At 40.2% G+C, this 24,735-nt stretch overlaps 1 protein-coding gene across 1 annotated transcript in view; it reads right to left on the bottom strand.

Moving 5' to 3' along the window:
- Positions 1–21,541, bottom strand: part of SGMS1 (sphingomyelin synthase 1) — a 26,317-nt gene extending 4,776 nt beyond the window's left edge. Inside the window, exons 1-4 of the mRNA XM_006022940.3 lie at positions 20,698–21,541; positions 8,005–8,122; positions 2,266–2,419; positions 1,843–2,009 (exon numbers count right to left, since the gene is read on the bottom strand). Coding sequence (XP_006023002.1) covers positions 1,843–2,009; positions 2,266–2,419; positions 8,005–8,122; positions 20,698–21,320 — 1,062 coding nt within the window. The 5' untranslated portion in view covers positions 21,321–21,541. The remainder of the gene's footprint in view (positions 1–1,842; positions 2,010–2,265; positions 2,420–8,004; positions 8,123–20,697) is intronic.
- Positions 21,542–24,735: the final 3,194 nt, after the last annotated feature.

Genomic DNA, 24,735 nt, shown 5'->3' on the forward strand with positions numbered 1-24,735 from the left:
CTCAAACAATTGCAACCCATACTAGAAAGAGACCCTATTCTTAAAAAGCTCTTCCCAGAGCCACCCATCCTAGGCTTCAAACAAGCACCGAACCTCACTAACCTCATCACCAGAAGCAGACTTCCTCAAGTCCAGAACACACCAAAAGGATCCAGACCGTGCCATCACAAGAAATGCAAAACCTGCCAACACATCTCCACCACCCCCACAATTACTACACCCCACAACAGAGCCATCAGCATCCCAGGATCTTACAGCTGCACCTCCAGGAATGTAGTATACCTCATCCAATGCACCAAATGCCCTGATGGAAGATATGTAGGAGAGACCAAACAACAACTGCGCACCAGAATGAATGCACACCGGAAATCTATCAAAGACAGAAATACCCAATTACCAGTGGGGGCACATTTCTCACAAGAAAACCACTCTCTCCAATCTCTCAGTCCTGATCCTCAAAGGAAACTTACACAACACGTCCCAGAGACGAGCCTATGAACTCCACTTCATCAACCTCCTGGATACTAAAAATCATGGACTAAATATAGACATTGGATTTTTGACACATTATAATCTGCCTGGCAACTGACTCCCCAGCCCAGCCCCTGGCTTCTTTACTTTTCATTCCATCCAGGAAGAGCACACACCAACTGCTGAAGCTTCCTTAGCCTGACGAAGGGTTTTTGAACCCGAAAGCTTGCTTAATAACTATTCTCCAACTATTTGGGTTGGTCTAATAAAAGATATCAGATTCACCCAAGGAACCTTGTCTGCACTCTTATTTGGTGACACTTCATTTCTTATGCCTTAGGATATTTGATCCTGTTAGTTACGGGCTGGCAACCTACCACCCACAGTGCAATTTGATTTATCCCATAGATGTGGGGCTTCTGTTCCAGGAGCCAAATTGACCAAGTTAGGGTGAGATTTGGGCGAGTGCTAGACCCAGCCACTGCTTCCACCACTTTTCCCAGCAGCTGCACAGGGAAAGCACGTAGCACCACCACCTCTCTCCCCATAGCAGCATGGGGAGAAGTTCTGCAGCAGGTGCTCATCCCCAGAGCAGCAGGGGTCTTTTGCAGCAGTTGTTTTCCCCTGCTATTGTGGGGATGAGCACCAGCTGCAGACACTCTCCTCATGCCACTATGGGGGAAAAAAAACAGCATTGCTGGGTGTTTTCCCTGCCTAGCTGCTGGGAAAAGCAGTGCTAACTGGTTCCTAGCACTCACTTTCCAGACACTGGCCCTCCTCTGATCCAAACTGGGTTAAATCTGGCCCACAGCCTGAAAAGGTTGTTGACACCTGCTTTTAGTAAAAGAAGCCTGCCTTTAGTCCCATCAAAAGTAAGAGATGGCAGCCATTTTAAAAAATGGTTTAAACTACACAAGCAATTCTGCTTTATTCATAATGCCCAAAATTAAAAGCAACCTTCAAAATTAAAAATTACAATACATAAAAGAAAGGATGCCTGCCTGCTTAGAAGCAGATTTTAAAATAATTTTGTGGTGGCCATAATGTGAGTGATAGGACCGTCTGACTGGGGGAGTGGGGAAAAAGGGGGGCAAAATAATAGTATTACATTTCTCTCCCATCACTGACTCTTTCTAGTTCCTTATTTAAACGTTTTGCCTAAGTTTGGATTTCTCAAAATACTGGAATTTTTATTCTCTTTTTTCCTCAAAGTACAATGCGAAGGGTGGAGAACGGGAAGCTCTACAAGGTACAGAGAAGAATCTGGTTATATTTCCTTGTTTGGAAGCTCAATAGATTAGAATTCATCCACTCATGCTAAAGCAGGAGACATGGAGCCAATCAATACCAAATACTTGAAGAAAAACTCACGTGCTGATTGGCCATCGTGTGATACCACCAGAAGAGTCTTGTAGTGATGTAGTAAGCCACCACCACATCCACAGTGTAGTGGTCATGAGCCAGGAGAATACAGAACATCCCAACTAGGCTAAGAGTCCAGCAAATCCAGTGATACCACCAGAGTCGCCGAGGTGAATCTTAAAGCAAGCAAAAATAATCCCTATTTTACTACAGAAGAATGATATTAACACACAAAAGAAGCAATTCATTAATCTTGAACCTAATAATTTGCAACTACTGGCAATATTATTTATTCTGATGTCAACAGTTTCATAGTTAAATCACACATTACTAGCTTAAATTTTACTCACTTATATTAATGAATCAGCAGTGAATATTCTTCAGTTTAGTATTTAAAAAAATAAAATTGCACAAGCATTGTAGTTAACTTACACTCTTTGATAAATAAGTATGTAAGAGTTAATATAACTGTGTGACCACTATACAGATAGTCACCACACATGTTGTGAGATCCTGTGATAGACAATCCTCCGCCAGCAAGCAGTTTCATTATCCTTCTCATGTGGGATTCCCAGTCTCCAAAGAGCTAGAAGAAAAAGAGAAAAACAGTTTTAATCAAGGTTATTCATACTGCATTGGGAATATGAAAGGATGTGGGTAGTCAGAATTGTAAGAGCGTTTACATCTCCTTTTTGCACAGATGCGTTACATCTTTTTTGGCCTGTTAAATTTGGGTTGTTACTAAGCACATAAAAGGACAAGAGGCATCTCTGTATTTTATACAGGGAAAAACCTCATACTTTACTTGTAGCTGCTTTACAGTGAAAAATATGGGCCTGAGATACACCACCACCCTGCAAAGTATCAAACATCTCCCAGAAGATGCTGAACTATCTTGGCGCCCACTTATTTCAGTGGGTGTTGAGGATGCTTGATAATGGACAGGATGAGGCCCTTTAACTTAACAGATGTGAAATTAAAGGGAAGAACATGAAAGAACACACACAGCTTCCAAGAGCAAGTGACGAAAATCTATGAAGAAAAGAGGAAGGCAGTAAAATACCTAATACGGATCAGTCAAAAATAAAGGAATCTTATTATGACAAAGCATGAAACTGGAATAAAACTTCAGGCAGTTTTATGCTAATGAAACATATTTATCTTTTCCTGAGAAAGTACACAAAGAATTAAAGAAGCCTCCATAAGACAGGACAAATATGAGTTAGAAAGCTCCAAATTTTGCCAGAGGCAGGAAATGGTTTGGAAAGACAGGACAAAAATAAATATCCGGCACTTCATCTATTAATTTTCAAATGTAACAGCAAACATGATGTATTGTTTTGGGTATCAGGTTAAAGTAGCAGCCTCATTCTATCTGTCAATCAACATGCCATGATTGTAAAGTGTCATTTTAGAGTGGTTATGGTGGCACTAAAAGAAGGGGACAGAAATCACTCTCTTTGGTGGGTGGGTGTGTAAGTAACTCATTACTGTACAGAAAAATTAGCCTAGTGGGAACCTTTAAGCATAGAAAATTAGTTCAGTTTTCTTAGTGGGAGCTACATACTCACTGAGAATGTTTTTAAGCCAGGTACAAAGAAATCATGGGACAGCAGAAAACACTCCTGCCAGAGCAGCTGTTCGTGTTTCCTTACAGCTACATTTTCAGAAAAAAAGTGCTCGCATATTCCCACAAGTGAATGGCAAAGGTACTAAGTCAACCAGCCAAATATCTTGAATATAAAATAACTTCCAAGTTTAGTGTTCTTTTCTTTTAGAAGGGAACAGAAGCAAGTCATTGAAGTCAGAAGGTCAAAAAAGTTGCCTTCCTGTTTCTTATTATATACAGCCTTGTCTTCCTGGAGTACAAAACAGAAAGGTGTCCTGGTTGTTTAATTGTTAGCAAACAGGTTGTTTGCAAACCGATACAATTCTGGGCTCAAACACAGAAACACATACAAATCTCTCCCTTGTTCTGCCATGCTACTACAGGAACTAGCACCATATAGGTTAAATGCTTCTTCTACAGAGTAACTAAAGTAACTAAAACCCAATACTATTCACACACCTAAAAACAAAGGAATAAAAACAGAATAACTATAAACCCTGAATGCAAGACAACATACTAAGCTAATCAAGCAGCAAGCACACCAACATCAACCTATAAAAAGTGCACTTAACATGTCAATGTCTCTCTTCTTTGAGATTTCTTGTCTAACAAATATCCTGAATTTTAGCACCACCATAAAAATATATAATGTTTACGAAAAAATAAAATTTTACCTACAGATTTTTTTTACTGAATTCTGTAAACTTCTCTTTTACTTTCCATTTGACAGGTAATAACATTTTAAACAAACTGAATTAAATTAAGCTTCTTAGTGACACTGCTTTTCCTACCAAAGATAAACTTGTAAGATGAACTGTCTAATTTAAAGCATTTTAGATTAGATCGAACAGCAATTAGCCCCTTGGCCTTTTACATGACTTAGTAACAAGTCTCAAGAGATGTAATGCTCTTACAGTTCTGGCTCCCCACATCCTTACCATATTATCAAGATTTCATATGATGACCCTGTGTGGTAACCATATCACTGTTGGAAATGCTACCAGAGATAGATATATAACATTTCTAGCTCTGTTGTATGATTACCACAAGTAGGGTCAGAACTGGCCAAAAGAAATGTGATACTTGCTCTACTATCAGTTGCATGCTCTGGGTCATAGACAGCAACTCATTTTTCCCCTGGCTGTGAAGACACAATGACTAAACAGATTTAATAGACAGGGAAGAGTACATTTCACATATGCAACTAAAGACTTAGGGAGTTACTCCTAAGGCATTTATACATGTGCTCAGGAGGGGGAGGGGGGGGGGGCATTAATTAAAGCAGTTCCGAGAACTCCTTTAATTAAAGTGCCCAGAGCATCACGTGTATCAGCATCCCTATGCTGAAAAATGGCATAACTAAAGCTCATCCAACAAACTTGCTGAAAAATGGAGTCGGGAGCACATTAATTAAAGTTTGTTGCACCTTAACTACAGTGCGCCGGAGCAGCATCGCATTGGAGCAGACTTGATTAATCGTGGTAATTACTGCATGTGCATAGGCACCCCTAGACACTGGTTCACAGGACCAACCAGTGCAGAAAACCTGAAGAACAGCAGTTCAACTGTGTAATGGGGAAAGTCAGCTTCAGAACTTCCTCCCTATGTTCAAAAAAAGGAACAAAAGCATCACTGTATTTTATATGCTCCTTTGAAGTGGCTAGAGAAAAACCTGATACTTCTGATACTTGTAGCACCTTTACAGTGAAAACAAGAAAAGACCATTACTGAGCGGAACTGTTATTTGTTCCCATTACTGTGTCCTATGGATGGTATGGAATTTGTTTCCCCATTAGCTAGTTAAGTGGGATGTACAAAGTGTCTATATGGAGAGTTCTGCGGATGTGTTAGAAGACGACAAGGTCGGTAAGGTGCGAGACTGCTAAGCAAATGAACAAGAAGCAGCCAACTAAGTGGCGGAAGAAAGAGTTCCTAATGCAAAGTGATAATAGAAAGGGATAAATGAAAGTGTTAAAGTGACAAATGATACCCACTGAAGTGAGAATCTAACAATGTAAGAAGCACCTACAATACAAAGGAAAACAATCATAAAAAAGAGAAACACAGGGAGGTAGGCAAAAAAGTATGAGCACAGTTATGTTACTTTTAAAAATATTTAATGAATATAAAGTTGATTGTTCAAATATTATTACTAAGTAGGCAGATGTAGGCATAATGTTTCCACAAATAAAAACTATTAAAAAGCAATTAAGAGTTGCCTAAGGGCAAAACATATCCCTATTTTCATATTTCTGGATATTGGAAATGAAGATAAATGTGAGACTTTAATGCCCATTCACTGCATTTGTTTATGAACCTTTAATATCCAGTCAGAAAAATAAATATGCTCCACAATTCTCAAAGGAGCTTCCCTTGCCACCAAAGGACATACAAGACAGGTACATGTCTGCCACATGCGAACCTGAAAGGCTCAACCTCCTCAGCAACAGAATTTGCCATTACCGCAGACATACCTGGGTAAATGTACAAGTCCTTTATTCATTTGGGTAGTTTGCATTTGGAAGCTGATATTTCATATTGCAATGTCTACTTCTCCCAACCTGGTGCCTGGTTTGTGAGAAGCAGGGTATGTGTACTGTACATACTAGGAGAAAGAAATAGAGCCTGAGTGAGTGCGTGCGTGCGTTCATGAGAGAGAGAGTGCAAGTGGGCACAAGACGCAAGTGAGTGCCCCCTTTTGCCCTGGTGTAGCTCTGGTGGCTCAGATGATTACTCTCTCCCACCAGCTTCAGCTACACAACTGGAGTGGAAACAACAGAAGGTAGAGGGGTGAAATCTTTCTCCCTCTTCTACAGTTGTCCCTTTTTCCCTTCTTATGATCTCCATGATTGATCTCTTCCTCATGACATCTCTCGTGTATGGGCAATATCCCTGTGCCACACTGGGCCAGACTACCAACACTGTCTTATACATCTTCTTTGGCACACTCAAGTGGGTTTTCCTGCAGCTTAGGTGGCCAGAATGTCCAGGCTTCCCCTCCCTCCTTAAGCTTTTGCTTCCTGCCTCTGCTCCTGGAGGCAGGGTAAGGTAGGGCTGGGCAGCAGGAGGGTGCTGCATGGACCTCAAGAGAGGAGCCACGAACAAGAGTGAGTCTTCATTGCTCACACTGTCCATACAGCAAAGAGAAGCTGGGCTTCTTGCATGGCAGGGGGAACACCAGGGCTCTAAGGCCTGTGCTGCACGTGGCCCCCCTGCCATCCAGAAGTTGAACAGCCTTGCTTTAACTCAAATCACAGATCAAAAGAACTAGGGTAGGGGATTTCCACACCCCTGACTAGGTTACCTCTTTCTCTTGAGATATATGCAATGGATGAATTGGATCAAAAATACTTCTGAGGAAAAACTGTCTGTCTTTGGAATGCACTAGCTGACATCTATTTGTAAGGACTATGCACTCCCCCATCTAACCTGAGTTTTAACTCATCCTAGTAAGCTACTATTTTACAGAATGCTCAGAACACAAGATCTCTATTTATTCATTTTTTTATTTCACATGATATGTCACTAGCAAGAAGTAAGGAAATCTTTACATTGTTTCAAACACAACAGGGGCACATTAGGTTGCATGCTACCATTTACCTGAAAGCAGAGGATTACTCTACAGAACTAATTCCCTAATTTTCATGTTACATCTTTAATCTCATTTTAAAAGAGGTTTCACAGTTCCCAGTAACCATGGTAATGGCTCAACAATTAGAACAAATCATGCATGCCTTGAATTAGTCACTATTTGATATGTTTACATATTAAAGACTGATGTTCGTTTATTTTAGAGCTCATTCTCATTTTAGAAAGCTTGACAAAAGGCTTTAGCTGTACTTTGTTGACAGTTTCACAAGTAAGGATCTTTTTAGTAGCCCTAACAGTAAGTAAACAGTTCCTGCATTACCCACAAAGGGACTGTACAATTTGAACTATGCTTGTTTGAAATGACTATAAGTTAAGGCAGGCATCAGTGTGGAAGCACCTACACCTGTACATACTAGGTGCTTTACATACTAGCACAGTTTATTTTTTATAAATTTTGCAAAGCTAGCAAAACTGACTAGGTATTTTTCTTTGGCGAAACGTTCTGATGAAAAATAGAGTTTTCTGAAAACTGAAATTTATTGCATGAAGAGTCTCACTTTCCCCATTTGGGAAAATGGAAATATATATATTTTTTGTTTCACATTGGTCTGATCTGGAATAGCTGCTTATTGAACTAACCCATAATGTCTCCCCTCACTTCCCTTCACCCCACAAATAAAAGGGAGTGAGGTGGGGAAACGTAACAAAAAAGGTAAAACTTGGTACAATTTTTTTTAGATCAGGCCTTTGAAATCAGTAATGCCTTATATTGTTCACCAGTTACCACTAAGTTAACTGACAGCAGTGATAAACTATAAAAAATGTCCCTGACAACTCAACTTGATAGGAAATGTATCAGGAAGGATGAGAAATGCTGTTCAGGGATCTTGACTATCTTAGGTACACAGAAGAAAGAGGAAAAAAAACAGAACTCAGGCACTGAACTGGACTGAGGGAAAAAAGAAAGTTACCTTTGGAGAACAGTTGAAATGCATGCCAGGTACTGGGAGTGTAGTTACATACATTGTAATACACCGATAAAGGTACAGCGTGCCAACTATACAGAAGAATCTTCTGCTAATAATAGACCTGGGGAGAGGAAAAGGAGAAAGAAGTGATAATTCAAAGCAAACAAGAGTTGAAAAACCCAGGGAAAAACATCATGTGAATTCCTATAGCCATTCAAGCTCAGTATTTTTTGATACTTTTTGAAAATCTTCATCAACATTCATGTAATAGTAAAATACTTTGTAAAAAAAAAAAAAAAAGAGAATATATGGTATCTGAATATACAAAAGCAAACTTAGGTTTCATGAATACAAACAACTGTTTAGAGGTACAGACATTACACTCAATGCACTTCAAGCATGCAGTAAGTGCTTTACAGCTGTAACTGAACAGAAATTCATGGCAGAAAGCACTTTAAAAATGGCAGATTCTGCTCTAAGTTAACCTTGGAGAGATGTGTACTAGCTTAAAGCATTTTCTGTTAGAGCACTTTATTGAGTGTCTGTGCCAGATCTCATCAAGGGTCTGACTGCTGCTATCCCAGGCAGTGCTGCGCAGGGCTGTTCTAGCCTCAGGCAGAGATCATTTGCTCTGCCTGAGCTCTGGGTTGGCCCCACCCTCTTGGCTGCCACTGACCTGAGACACTGAAAGCCTGGCTAAGGGGGTCAGGGAAGGGGGGTTTCTGTCTCTGCTGTCTCGGCCTTGTGGCAAGCCACAGTCTGGCTAGGGGTGTGCTGCAGAAGGAGTCTGAGGTCTGTCTCCTGGCAGCCACTGGCGGTGACCCCTCTCCCCAGCCTTGCCCCTCTGCCAGCTGGCAACCGTCAGCAGTGGCTGGGGTAGGGGGGAAAGGGACACCCCCTGCCACGAGGGCTCCCCCACAGCTTGCTGGCTCAGGGCTTGGGGGTAGGGGGTGTGCTGGATCCATGCAGCATTGGGGCTCCCTCTCCCCAGCCCGAGTTTCTGGCACAGCAAAACAGGGCTGGGCAGCTCTGCTGCAGCTACTTGCTACCACTGTCCAGAGGTGGGGTAGGGGGGGAGCCACCCTTCCCCCAAACCATGGGGACCTGGCCCAGCCCCTGTCCAAAGGCCCCAGCTAGCAAGCTGTAGAGGGGCCCTCGCAACGGGGGGAGGGTCTTGTCCCCCAGGGCGAGCAGCCAGCAGCTGCAGGAGGGGCAGCCTGGCCCAGCGTTTCCCTGCATCAGGAACTGAGACTGGGGGCAGGGAGACCCCTTGCTGTAGGAAGGGAGCCCCTGCCACGGGGACCTGGCCCAACCCTTCCCCCCCCCACCGCCCCAAGGCTAGTAAACTGGGGGGGAGCCTCGTAGTCTGGGGCTTCGTTTCCCCCCCTCCACCCCAGCTACTGCTGACAGTCACCAGCTGGTGGAAGGGCAGGGCTGGGGGGCTGCTCCAGCAGCCTCCTGGGGGCACCCCCAGTCTGCTGGCCTTGGCCAGCGCAGGCAGGCATGTCTGTTTAGTTGGAATGCGCTCTAACTTACAGAACTTTAAGTGGAATATTAGAGCACTTTCCATTGGGGGCTTTTTAAATGTTAGTTCTTAGCCATAGTTTTTAGAGATGCAATTAGGCTACAGGTTGAGGTAGTTTCCAAATTTGGCTCCATGCATTCTCTTAACATTAATGCTTCTTAATATTGCTAACATTTTCAACTTAATCATCCAGACATGTTAATATTATTACTGTTATTGTGATTACCAACAAGCAGTAATTAGATATGAAATATTATTAACCCTATGATATGCATTATCTAAAAGAATGAGAGCCCCCTTTGGGCTGAATGCTGTACAAACACAAATAAGAGAAAGATCCTTTAAGAGGCAGAAAACTAATTGTGAGCGGGTAGCTGGGAATGTTGTGTTCAAGGAATCTGGTGAAGAATGAACACAGCTTTATTTATTACCCATTATGTTTGTTTTTTAAGTAATTAGTATTCAAAACTGAAAACTAGCAAAGTATGACTGCAGTTGCTTATCTCAGTTCAAAAGAGGATACAAGTCAGATTAAGCATCCTCCCTCTTGTGCATCTTCTCTGCAGTTGCAAGAGGCCCAAATGACTTTCATTATACCTCACTTTCAGTGGAATATTGTGATCAAGAAAGATGTATAGCAAATGCTTTCCCACCTCTTTTTCCAAGGTCATTTAATTCTGAACAGAACCCTACCTTCCTGGACAGTAATTCCTATAGGTGATTACTCTTAAACTTTCATTTATTAAAAAAAAGAAAAAAGAAAAAAAAGACTGTAAAAGAGAAAAATATCTTCATTCCTTTAAATGTATAACATTTCAAACAACCATTGTCAAGCTGACCTATATTGATTCTCTAATTGGCCAGCTCAAATGATTTTTTGGCACAGTTAATAACCTGTAGTATTACTATCTGACTAAAGTAATTCAGCAATGCTGGATCAACATTTGGGAAAAAAAATATGTATACTGCTTTGTCAGAAAGATTTCAAAAAATAAACTGTAAGCTTTCAGAGAATGTCTTCCTTTTGATACACTATTTTTCATTAGAACCAGAACACCAGTAAGAAGTTTAGGGTTGTAGTCCTTAGCCCCATGAACTACACTGGTGGGGGGCAACCTTTCTGGCAGGTGTGTGACAAATTAGTAGGGCTGTGCGAAGCTTCAGTCTCTGATTCGATTCAGCAGAGATTCACCCCGATTCAGTGGCCAAACCCCTGAATTGAATCAGGAGACCCTTTAATCTCTCCGAATTGAATCAAAACCCTCCAAATCGATTTAGAGAGATTCGGAAAGATTTGGCGATTCAGACAGCTACAGCTTTAAACGTTTTTTCTACATATCTCAAGGTACCAGGAGGCTTGTGAATGCTGGGATGCTGGGGCACATGGAGCATCCCACAGGAGCATGGGGAGGGAGTGGAGGGGGTCCCCAGCGTGCTCAGCAGCAGACCCGGAAGTGGACCAGAACCATTTCCAGACCACTTCCGAGTACGCTGGGGAGTGCACCTGGCTCAGCGACTGGTGCCTCCTGGCTGACTGCCGAGCCGGGGGGGCACAAGGGCAAGCACGCTCCCTGGCAGACCCAGAAGTGGACAGAAGTACAGGGGGCCCCCTGCACTCCTGTGGGGTGCTCCATCTGCCCCAGCATTGCAGTGTTCACAAGCCATGCCTGGTACCTCGAGGTATGTAGAAAAAACATTTAAAACTACATCTATGGCCAAATCACTGATTCTCTGAATCAGCATCAAATCTTCAGATTTGGATTTGACTGAATCGAATCAGGGACGGTGACCCAAAACAACGAATCGAATCACTGTCCCCGATCTGGGCTGAATCTGAATCCGATTCAAATACAGCCCGTTTTGCATACCCCTACAGATTAGCCCCGTACTCTCCCTGAGTGCCACTCTAACCCCTTTCCTGGTTTGATCTGCTACTCTGCTTTTTTTTGCTTCCTGCCCTGTGCACCCTAACCAAGCTGCTGCTCTGCCTTCTGCCCTGTCTGGCACTGTACTGCCTGGGCCCTCACCAAACTTCTGGGTGCCTCACAAAGGTTGCTCATGCCACTTGTGGCCCCCAATGTCACAGGTTGGCCACCCCTGGATTATGCTCTCCCAAGATAGGTTCAAGGCATTATCCATTCTCATTGCTAAAAATTCCATTAAAATTTTATGGGGAATCCTTCCCAAAAATCTAGCCCCTAAATTAGAAGTCAATAAAAAGAATGCAATGGAGTAAAGAGACATTTACTTTTTTACCTTCAGACACTGATTGCTGAAAAAAATATTTTGGGAAAGATCATGCTGGCTTTAGAGAAAGCTATTCCTGCACGGATCATTGCTTGGCATTGTATTATCAGGCCTCTACATATGTTAAATGACAAAAATCCGTTGTTTATAGCCTTCATAGATCTCAGTGGAGACTTTGACTCCATAGACGCATTAAAATTATGGAAGAAACTGGCAATAACAGCAAAAGAAAAAGCTTTCTGATAATTAATCATCACTTACTATTCAAACACAGCATCAAGGGTGCATTATCAGATTGGCAGTGCCCTATTCAATCGTTTCCCAATTAAGACAGGTACGACAAGGATATCTGCTTTTCAACTTATTTTTTAATTTTAAAAGGTTTTAACAGGGAATCCATTCCATACACCCATGATTTTGAATGATCAGATTTTTCTCTTGCTTTATGCAGATGATGCATCAATTCTGTCACAATTCCAAACAGGACTCTAAAGATTATTCAACAGTACTGCAACTCAAATAGCTTAGAAATCAAGGCTACTTACAGACATAAAAAACCCTGGCGCTTTGCTTTAAACTCATTGTGCTCCTGCGCTGAACCGGCACCGTGTTAGATGGGCCCAGCTTGCCCAACATCTGTATAGATTGGGTGATTTAGTGGGGCTTTTTTGAAAAAGAGCTTTTATCTAATAGCTGACTGAATCAGCTATTAGATAAAAGTATAAACAGAGTAAAAAGCTGTTCTCATTCTTCTGGATGAGACCTCTCTGCATCATTCAAATGCTCCCAATCACAAAATATAGCTATCTTGCCTAAAGAAGTTCACAAAGATCCAGAGAAATGTGTTAAAATTAAGGAACCCCCCTGCAAGAAAGATACTGGACAATGAATACTGAAGGGGAACTCCTGACCTTTGGACCTCCCGCAAGGATCAATTTTCTCAGGTCCCATGCAAAATTTATGCACAGCCAATTGGTTAAACTAGTTAAATAGTGTGGGCTGAAGTACCAATAACATGCGGATGAAGCACAACTCTATATTTTGCCACGTATGACCATGCAACTACCACCAGAAAGATTTTGTGCTGGCATAAACTCAGCCAATAGATGAATATCAGATGACTGAAGGTTTGAATCAAAGACAGCACTGGTGAAGAGAACAGCATTTTTGAAAGTTTCTAGCCAAGGAAGTCTCCTTTTTCAGGACTGATCAATAGTGGGTACAACACATAAAGCTGTAGCTAACAGGTGCTCCAAGATTCCTTAGACAGTAGCATCCATGAGTGGTAGGTACCTATAATCTCTGTTTGGTTAGAAGACTAACCCACCCTGGCAAAGATGGAACTGTCCTAAGGTTTGACCCCAGTACTCAGCCATGGCAGAGGGTCGGACTTGATGATCTGTCAAGGTCCCTTCCGACCCTACAACTATGAAACTATGAAGGTTATTCATCACTTCATCATGGCTTTTTTTAGGTGATGCAACAATGCAATTCCAGGGGCATGAAGCCTTCAATGCTCAGGAAATGCCACCAGGCGCAGAACACCGCTGTCTATTATCTCAACAATTAGTTATTAAATCCAGTTAAAGATCTTGGTTCTTACCATCAAGGTGCTTGACGGCCTGTAGGATGAACTAAAGGGTGATGAAAACTGAGGTTGATAAAGTTCATTCAGTTGGCACAATGGAGCTTCCTTTAATAAAAGGTAAAGCTTGTTGGTACAGTAAACAAAAAATTCTGGGTGACCAGTCCAAGATTGTGGAATGAACTCCTACAGGAATTAAGAGCTAACTCAACACCTTACACTCTATGGGTAATTTACAATTCTTTGACTGGTTTTCTTTAACAAGCAGTACAACCCCCCCACACAGACTTAAAAATTATCAGTACAAAATGTGTCTGTAGCTTATACACATACAAATATCCAAACAAAAAATACACTCCATTTCATACACTTTTCTCTTTAAGGAGGAGTACATGGCACATTAGTAGGGTTGGTTAATGGACTCTGGAAGGCATACAGATATTAACATGACAAATGAAAATTAAGAATCTACATGCAAGCTTTTCAAATTACTACCCTGATGCATTATTCAGGGAGTAGGGATCTAATAGAGTATGCAACCTTCAAAGAAATAAATTATAAAGTTAATGAAATAATATTTAGTTACATTCTACAGATGTTAGAGAAATATTACCTGGCAAAATCTCCAAGTGAAGTAGCTTTTATTGCATTTTATTAATATATTATCAATAGTATTATAGTATTGTAAAAAGTCATTGTTTTAAAAAAAATCCAACTTGGGTAATTATCTCAGATAAATTATATTAAATCTATTTATTGTAATTTAAAATAGATAACGAAGAATAACTGATTCACAAGGAAACATCACTGTGTAGCTAGAGTAGAAAACCGGACGCTAGAAAAGCTGAGTCTAATGACTTTTGGAAACTCTCCAATTTCAGGATTACTGGCACCAAACATTTTGCTTTGGCTTGATTAATGTTATACAGAATAAAGATCCAATCAACGTGAGATTAATACGGTTGAAAACCAGCTTTTATTCTCTAACTTGGCTATTTATATCTTTAATTAAAGAGAGCTGGTTAGCTCTGTTAGTTTGAAGTTAGACAGAAGGTAAAGCAGGGCGGCACCTTGTAAATCCATATATAACATCTGACAAAAGCTCACACCTCTCTGAACAAGTTAGTTTCTAATGTGCCACACTGCCCTGCCTTCTGCCCATCTTTAATTAGGATGACTTTCTAGAAACTTCCCCCTGCAGCTGAAAGCAGCACACTCTAAAAACAGTTGCTACAATTCCTCAAATCTCCTTTTCTGAAGGAGTTCAATTTTAATCTCTCCTTCCCATTCTTCTGAACTACACTCCAACCCCCAAACCAAACTAAAGGTGTAACAAGATTTGCCTGTTGGCCTCTTCCCTTCCTTCCTTTAAAGCATGTCTGCTGCAATTTGATCTTGAAAATTACTGTTTTTCAGTATTGCAATGGTCACTTTGTCTAGGGCAGTTTCTCCATAGCCAACATAATCCTTCTGAATTTACCAAATTAAATGGGATTTCTGGTGAAGCCCTGTTTAGGATACGATGGAAGTATTCTTGCCAGCTTCTCTTTTGCTCTTCTACAACAGTAAGGGTCTTTCCCAGTGTATCTTTTTTCGGACATTCCATACTGTGACTAAAGTTTCCAATAATTAATTTAGTGGTTCTCATGTCCCCTTCGTTACTGCCATTTCTGCTTCCAGTGCCTATCAATCTATGGTTTCTATCCTTCTCGTCCAATTTTTATTCTTATATTCTTTTAATTCCACCTTAAATTTTTTTACGGCTTGTTCATACCCAAAATAGCTCCTACTTCCCTGGTACTTGCCCCACAACATATTCTCAGACAGCAATCATAATCTCGCAGCCTTATTTTGTGAGGTAAATCAAATCAGCTCTTTATTTTTCTCTGTAAGCTTAGATGTCCCTTTCTCCTCATCTGCACTAGTTTTTGAATTAATTTTTTCTTGAATATGGGAGACTAGCACCATACACTTATTTCCAGATGAGATCTCACCAGTCCCCTTCTGAAAGCATTAATGTCTCTCATGAAAATAGCTCTCCTAGAACAATATGCGTCTTTTAATGCCATATTACACATTGGTGACTCAGTCATCCTATGATCGGCTAGTACCCACAAGTCTTCTTCTCATTTCCAGCTTATGAATTGTCAGTTTTTAAGAAAAATTGTGTCGATTAGGTATATGTTGTATTATAAAATGTCACCCCATTTCTATTACTCAGGTTTTCAAGGTCATCTTTTTTTGATATCATAAATCTCAACTCTGCCGATGATGTGTCTTTGCATCATCAAGTACAATCAATACAGTCCTATTTCTTGTGCCAATACCTTAAGAATCAATGTGGTATCACAGTAATTACCCCTACCCAAGCACTTCCTCTATCCTCTGTTGTCATCTCCTCTTCAGCCAGTTCCTTACCCCATATTACAGTTCTGTTACTCCTATAACTTAACCTGTTTCTGATGCATTCATGTTGATTTTTTTTGTCTGGGAGAAGACAGACAACAGTACTCTGCCATGCACATTTTGTTTCTTCTGCTATCTCACCGAAGCAACACCATGAGGTAGAATAAATATCCTGTTCATCCAGTGCTCTCTAATAGCAGGGGGGCCATATACAAACATCTATCACGTGAGGTGCAAGTTTCCAAACACTTCACACCTCTGCTGTGGCACTTGCATATACTCCTGCTGAGTGCTGTGCACTATATGGGGCTGGAGCGCACACACTAGGTTTCTTAATTCCAGCCTTAACATTATGAGTGGGGTGACACTTGCTTCATCATCATCATCCATTGCTTTGCTGACTCAGAGTGGAGCAGTTTACAGGAGAAATCTGGCAAGCATAGTCATATTTCCACCTTGCTTAGAGCGCCAGACATGTCTGTGTTGAACTCTGTGTTGTATACTCATCAATATGAAACCCATCTTCAAGGAACTGTACTCACCAAACCAAAGACAATCATTACTGTAAGACTCATCATCTGTGATGCAATAAGAGTATTTTTTCCATACTTCACTATGGAGGCCCAAGTGACTAGAGAGAGTGAATATTATGTATACTGCTCTGTCTGCTGCAGGGATTTGCCCTGAACAATGGATATGAATGTCTTGTTTTCCATAACCTGTTAATATTATTATCATCTTGAATTGGCTCTGGTTAGTCTGCCACACATTCAATTTAAGGCACAATGGAAAACAGCCTGAAAAATGTTACAGATCTTTTGCGGAATATTTTTGCAGCTGGTTTCCTGCTTTGCTGTGCCAATAATTTCTTGAACATGTGGCAGGATTATTATTTATGGCAAAATTAACAGGTTAATCACATCTAACTGTAACATCTACTAAGGGCCTGTATTATATCTTGGGTACTTGCTTGATTTTACTATGGGCATCAGCATAGAGACAGATGCCAGATCTCTCATTCTGGCAGACCACTTTGAAGTTTTTTTCTTTTTCTTCGTCCCTTGTCTTCTCTCTGGAATCTCTCTTTAGTCTTGAAATAAAACTTATGCTGAGTTATTCATTTTTTGCTAGCATAAGATGCAGATTTCACCACCTGAGTTTGGGGAGTAGAAAAAGCAGATATAGTCATCAGTACTGGAACTGAAAGCATGCAGGCATTCAGCTATAGAGTTGGCAGCACTGAGGATGCACGTACTAGTGGTTTCTCTTACAGTAAGACAGGAGGACTGGACATTGTCAGTGATGGCACTTTTGGCATCTTCTTCACCTTCTTTCCATTGTTTGAACCCAAAGCAGGATGAAGAGTTAGTTCACACAAATTATTTCAGTTTTGCATCAGCTTTGTATCCAAGCTGGACAGGCTGCTTAAAAAGATGGAGCTCAAGTAATTATAGTTTTTGGCTCTGGCAGATTTTGATGAAGAAAAGAATATAAAGTGAAGAACATAGCATGGAGTGGGGCTCTTTCCTTGGCAGAACTACTAGTGGCTGCATCCACACTTGATGAGAATTAGTCCAGTGACCTACTGACAGCACCACAATGTATGGCAATTGGTGTAAGCATCTTACCCAGATAAGTTTTCTTCTTTCTTCCCCTCTCCCTTCTTCTCCCCCTGACACACTTTTTTATTTCTTAAGAGAAAAAAACCTCTTTGAGAAAATATGGGAAGATTGGATTCTTTATCAAATAGACAACAATATGTCTAAGTTTAGAGTGGGTTGGGTATTTTCATTACTAATCATTTTAGTGAGGTAGAAGAGGAAAGAACAGAAGAAGGGCTGTGATCATGCCAACGTTAATGTCATCACAAAGGAACACAGGGCTTATAAATTATTTCAATGGATACTGCTATGGAAAAATATCAAATTTTGCATGCATACAGAATCATAGAAAATTAGGGTTGGAAGGGACCTCAGGAGGTAGCTTAGTCCAATCCCCTGCTCAAAGCAAGACCATCCCCAACTAGATCATTCCAGCCAGGGCTTTGTCGAGCCAGGCCTTAAAAACATCAAAGGACAGATATTCCACTACCTCTTTAGGTAACCTGTTTCAATGTTCCACCACCCTCCTAGTGAGAACATTTTTCCTAATATCCAACCTAAACCTCCCTTGCTGCAACTTGAGACCATTGGTCCTTGTTCTGTCATCTGCCACTGCTGAGACCAGTCTAGTTCCATCCTCTTTGAACCACCCCGTACATAGTTAAAGGATACTGTGAAATCCCCACTCAGGCTTCTCTTCTGCAGACTAAATAAACCCAGGGCATTTATACACGTGCTGCAGGAGTTGGGGGAGAGCTGCTCTAATTAAAGTGCCTGAAGTGTCATGTGTATCAGAATCTCCATGCTGATTTATGGCAGTGGGGGCGCTTTAACTAAAGCACATTGAACGAACTTTAGTTAAAGTGCTCCCACTGCCATTTTTCAGTGCAGGCATGCTGATACATCTGATGCTGGAGTCTGCTGGAGCACAGTAATTACAGCGTGTCAGATTAATTACAGTGTGTTAGAGGAGACTCGCTTCACACATATAGGTGCCTCCACTTCCCTCAGTCTTTCTTCATAAGTCATGTCCCCCAGCCTCCAAACCTTTTTTCATTGGCTGGACTGTCTCCAACTTGTTCACATCCTTTCTGTAGTGGGGTGCCCAAAACTGGACACAGTACTTCTGATGTGGCCTCCACGGGTGCAGAATAGAGCAAAATAATTACTTGCCTAGATGTGCTGGCAATGCTACTACTAATGCAGCCCAGTATGCTATTAGCCTTCTTGGTAACAAGGGCAACATAGGCACCTTTCCACACTGGATCCACAGTAGCACGTGCTCAAAAACAAACAAACAGAAAAAGATCGCAATGAGCTGTAGTAAGGCTCTTTGTCTTTTCATTTATATGACAAGTGTAATCAGGAAATAACTTCATTAGATTTAACTGGAAAGTTGCATACAAATAAATGGAATTATTTTGAACCAGAACCTTACCATCCACAAAGAAAGCGGGAGAGCGTGACTGGATTAAGCCTCCTTCCTATACTTTCTTTTACATGTATATAGAAGTAAAGATAGCAAATTACCAAATAACAGCAATAAACTGTCAGAGCAAATTATAAAACACAATGGTAACTGTACATGCTTTCCTTTCCCTAGATATATAATGTAGTTTTGAATTCTCAGACAATGAGATGGTATATAAAATCATACAAGTGTGACAAGAGTGCTTTGCCAATTAAATCATTATGAAGGCTTTTCAAAATTAAAATGAATGTTTTAGCACTACCAACAGGGAAAACAACTCACAAAAGTTCAGAGAGGGTTGAAAGTGTATCAGCATTTGAAACTCCATGGATGTTTCAAAAGGCTCCCTACGAAAGCTTAACTTAAAGTTTAAATGAATCACAAGAATTTATTTTATTTTTGAAAAGGGGGGAAATACACATCTTCAAATTCCATTTTTTCATTCTGGTCTACAAATAAAAGTCTCAATATAGCCTATGTATTTAAATGGTGATTAATACATTTTCCTTCCCACATGCAACCGCTAGTAGCCATTAAAAGATAGGCTATATGTTTCTGAACACCTACTTTTTCTATCATGATGACCACTCTGGGTATAGCAACTTTTGAGGGAAAAGACTAGCATAAATTCTACCACTAGAATAGGTTTACACTTTTTCATTTTCATGAAGAGTTGGGTTCCTGGATGGCCAAGGGGAATAACCAATAAATAAGGATTGATCCCGGGGAGCAAAGAGCATGGGAGCTGTTGGAAAGTCCCTAATGGAAGGCTCTCTCTCCCCACAACCTTTAGGTAGGGACTTCCAGAAAGTGGATGTTCATGCTGAGATATGTGCAAACATTGTGTACCTTAACTCCACCAACACCCTCCCGCCCAAAAAAAAAAGGAAAAGAAAAGAAAGAAAATATGAGCTCAGCACAGTCCTTTAAGTTCTTTAAAAAATAAATCACGAGAATACTGTGGCACTGTTTGGTCAATGGCAAAATTAAAACTTATTCCTGATAGTCAATCTATTTTGTAAATAAACTATGACAATGCCTTAAACACTTTGCTCACAAGGTTTGATGAGAGATTGATCTAATCAGGTACCAAACTAAATCATCTACTGGTAGTATACATTAGATCCTCTCTCCCATCTTTACATCAATAAAAAAAACAAATAAAAATCAGTTAACCAAGATGCAGAGATCCCAGACGTATTCACATAGCTTTTTTCACATAGTATTATGCAGGTCTTTTATGAGCTTCAAATTCTTAAGAGCTGGGATGATATTTTTTGCTTATTTTTGTGCACTTTTAAAAGTACTATTCACCTTAAGGTAGAAAAATAATAATATTGATGAAATTAGCCTAGCTTAAGTGACAGCAAGCACAATGCAAAATATAACACTTGCGTTTCACAAAGATGTCAGGCTGGCAACTAAAGTTGAGCTCTACCTTATACATACCCTAATGGGCCAGCCAATTTGAATTAAAGCACCAAGATCCAGGTTAAGGGTTTTTTGTATATAAAAACGATTTACGTTAGGGGCAAATCTCATGTTATAGCTCAAGTTAATTCTGCAGTTAAGTAAAGTCCACACATTTTTCAGCATGTAATTTGGCACTTTGGTTTGACTTGCTCCATTTCTGCAGGAAAAAAATCCACATATACTTCAACATGTGTATCATTATACATGGATTTTTAAAGCTGATAAGACCAACTGTTATTTCTAAAAGTTAGCACCTAAACACCCCTCCCCAACTATCTCAAAACCCCACCTCATAGTTAAATTGATTTTAATTTCAAATTCAAGTCTCAGCCTGCCAAAAAAACACTTATATTTACCCAATGCCTCAGTTTTCAAAGTATTTACTTACTTGTATTTTAAGAGCAGCCACTGAATTAACCAGAGTCCTACAAGGATCATGCCGTTAATTTCACAAATAGAGAAGGCCCATTGAACCCGGTTAAAATGGTCAAAAAATGCATCTGGTAGGGGAGGTTGCACCTCCTTGGGAGGCACTCGTTCATGGACGACTGAGATTGTCACTGTGGTAAAGATGAAACAGCAAAGTGCATAAAGAAAAGCCAGGAAAGTCTTCCCCCATTCCATAGGATACTGGGAACGCTCTGGTTCTGGCATAGGGATCTTTATCATTTCTTTTCTATATCCATTTGGCATCCTGTTCAGTTTGATTTTACTGCTGAAACCATTTTCACCGGTGACAACATCCATGCTGACACTAAGGTGCCCATTGGCATGCCCATTTTTGTGTGCCTCAATGTGGTGCTCCATTTTTAAAGTTTCTATCATGTCTAATAACCGCTGCCCGTTGTCGGAAGACACACGTGACAAAGGTGGCTTCTTAAAATCCTCCTTAGTTAAATTGATCAAGTCCTGCCCAGTGAAACTTCCCAATGGCTCACAATATTCCGGCATAGCGTTCTCCATCAGCCAATCTGTCACCTCTTTGGGTGACCAAAATATCACCTCTTTCATTTCGTCAGGGAATCAGCATGCAGATTTAATTTTAATTAAATTGGGCAATGGTTCCAGCACAACAAAAAGCTCCGTCCCGGCTTGTTCATCTTGTCAGATGTGCCGCAAAAACCAATTTGGCAAAGTTGACAAATACAAATTTTTAAACTGCTTGTACAAATACCTATACAATGTGGAAAGCACAGGAAATGGTTCACTTCATTTTTGCATATGTATTCTTCTTTCTAGTGAGAAAAGAAAAATAAAGGTATTAGGATGGCATTTAACAACAAAAAATTGACCTGCTGAAGTCTATTCAGACACCGTGGAGTTGAGGCAAAGTAACGCGCTGCTTCTTCTAGTAAAGCACAATTTGTTGTTTGTTTGGTTTTTTGACATCTGCAAGCAGCATCTATTTCTATACATATTATGATAACAATTATTATCCATTTGGGAGTGGGAGGTGGGGCACAGGGTCCGTCTTTGCCCTCTGTCATATAGCTCCTGACACAACAGATTCTGGTCCAGGACTAAGGATCCAAGATACTACAATACTTATAAAATATTAAACACTGTTGGTTAAATTCCTATTGACCTATTATAAGATATTATGAATGCAACTCCTCCTCTATTATAGCACCTCTTTCACATTACTTTATGTTGCTCTCTCCAATTAAGTTGCACCTAAAAATTAAACAGTAAATGCTTCAGGGCAGGGAGTAAGTTTTTGTTCTGATAAGCACCAAGGACAATTTTGGGAACTAACTAAATAAATATAGCAAACTCTTATTTTATAAGTTAGTAAACACACAGAAGCAACAAGATGTGGATGCCACCTTCCTGCTCAAAGCAATAATTAGTAAAACAAAGTCACTGAAAGTCATCTGTTTGTTTTTTGGTAATCTTTGCAGTTCCGAAGGTGAAAACTATGGCCTTTTAAAAGAGGAATTACTGCTTTAGTTAAGAGATGAGCCAAGGAGGCAGAATACTGACTTTAATCCAAATAACATATTTACATGAGGATGTGGTTTTAATTGCTCCAAAATTTCAAGCTGTTCTCAAAGGATTTTAGCCAAAAATATTGTCAGCTATACCTAGCTGATGTCTCAAGATTTCAGCACCTCTTGGCCATGGAAATCAGAAATTTTGGTCACACTTTAATCTGAATAGTTAGATCCTGGGGGTGTATCTCTGCAAGTGGGGAACCCTGAATTTCCCTGTTTACACAGCCACCCCAACATTCCCTAGGGCACCCCTCTAAGTGGGGAAAGCAGGACAGGTACTCCCAGGGCTTGAGGAGTACAATCTTGCGAAGAAATTCCCATGGTGCACAGGACTAGACCCTTCAAACCCTGGGAACACCTGCCCTGGTTTCCCCACTTACAGAGAGGTGCCGCCAGGAATAAAAAATTAAGTACTAAATCCCAAATTTCTGACTTCTAAAAATTAAATTCAATGTTTTTGTAGTTTATCTCGAATAACTTATAATTGAATGCTAAGTTTTAAAAAATGAAAGCATTAAAGCACTGAACAGAAGGACAACTTTTAATCAAGTCACAGAGAAATGTAGTGAGATTAAGCTAAAAATGCCAAAACCACAGGGGGAGGGAGCAGCACTAAAACAGAGAGAAGAGAAATAAAAACCACAGGAAAAAGTAGTGAGCTCTAAAGCCTTATGCCAAACCAGCAAAACACATTAACATGACAAGGTAGGTGTGTGGCATTTGGCAAATGTCCATGGCAAATTCTGAGTTTGGAAATATTTATAACAGGAGACAGGGTGAAGAAATCAAATCTCAGACCAGAAAAAAGTAAAAAGGATTAAGTCAGATTCACAGCTCCCATCCACAACCTCACAACCCTGGAGACCATCAGCTGCATTCCTCCTCCTCGTCTCCACCTCTGCCAAAATTCTGCTTTCGCATTAGTTGGATAATATATTACAATATTTTACCCAAGCATGGCTGAACAGTCATTAGTTTATAGGCCATCATATGCTTACTATGAGTAAAAACCAAAATTTAAGAACAAAAGCCCCAAAGATAATTAAATCTCTTCTACTTCCATGATTAGGCAGACAATACTACCTGAGAGAAACCGAAGATGAGCCCACTCTCCCACTCCACACACACACAACTGAATACAATCTCTGACTTAGTGCATCTCAATATAAAAAGAATGCAGGATAAGAATTTGACTTGGTCAATCAGAAAATCTCAGATCGATAAAAGTCATTAAAAACTTTACATGTCCCATGAATATTTCAGCACTGGAGATCAAACTATGCTCTGCTGACTACTTGTACCCAAAAGATACTTTATGACTATCAGCCTTTGGAGTAAGTACGTCTTCCTCATTTTAGCTGATGAATAGCATATACATGTTGTGCTATACATAAACATATAATGTCCCTTTGCCACTATTCCCCCTTCCCAATATTAATTATTTTGCAATATTAGGACAGGAAAAAAAAACTTACTTTTGCTAGCTGCCTTCCTCCTATTTGAACCAGTGTTTACTGAATAAAACTTTAAGCCATGAAACACGGTTATTCGAGTCATATCTAGCAAATTAATATTTTATTACATAGCACAGGTTGGGGGTGGGGAGTGGGAAAAGGAGATGAGAAGAGGAAGGATCCACTGAATTATACAAGTCAACCCACAGTATAAGCTACTACAAAGCTTACATTGGAGGCAAGACCAAGTAACAACCATATTAAAGTCTGCGTTATAACAAAACAACTATAATTATGAGAACACCTGACATAGTCTGGCTCTTTAACAGCTGTAAGGGAAAGATGGCAAGCTGTTTCTCTGTGAAGGAAAGGCTACACCATACAAGGACCTTCCCTTTTATTTTTGGAAGATCCACTTTTTGGCAACTTTAAGAGCTGAAGGAAACAGGTCTAAATGTTGGCCTCTTGCATTTGTGAGCAGTTTGAAAAAAAATCAACTTAATGACACACAGGATCAAAACTATGGAATGACAAACTTAACTGATTAACTCCCACAAAACTATAGCTTAATATGCTGGAGTTAATTAACGTAGTCTGTTCTTTTTAAATTTTAAAACTTCACAGCTAAATATAATTTCAATATCTCACTTTATGAAATATACAACATAATATATAGGTACCCTTAGATTTGAAGTATGTGCCCAATGCCTGCTCCAACACATGCAAACGAGCATGTGTTGAAGCAGATTCAATTAACAGAGTCTGCTGGATTGTGCCAATTAGCACACAGGAGGACATGTAAAGATGCCCTGAAAGTTTACTTTCAAATCCTCTAGCCAATGTTAGCTATAACAGTGCAAAAAAGTTGGTTTTAAAGAGAATGTGCATTCTAAAAAAACAAAACCAAACAAAAAAAACCCCTCCTTTGTGCATAATCCAGAAACTAGCGACTGTATCACAAGCTGTCATATCAGTTTT

Source organism: Alligator sinensis, unplaced genomic scaffold (assembly GCF_000455745.1).
Source record: "Alligator sinensis unplaced genomic scaffold, ASM45574v1 scaffold543_1, whole genome shotgun sequence".
Lineage (NCBI taxonomy): Eukaryota > Metazoa > Chordata > Crocodylia > Alligatoridae > Alligator > Alligator sinensis.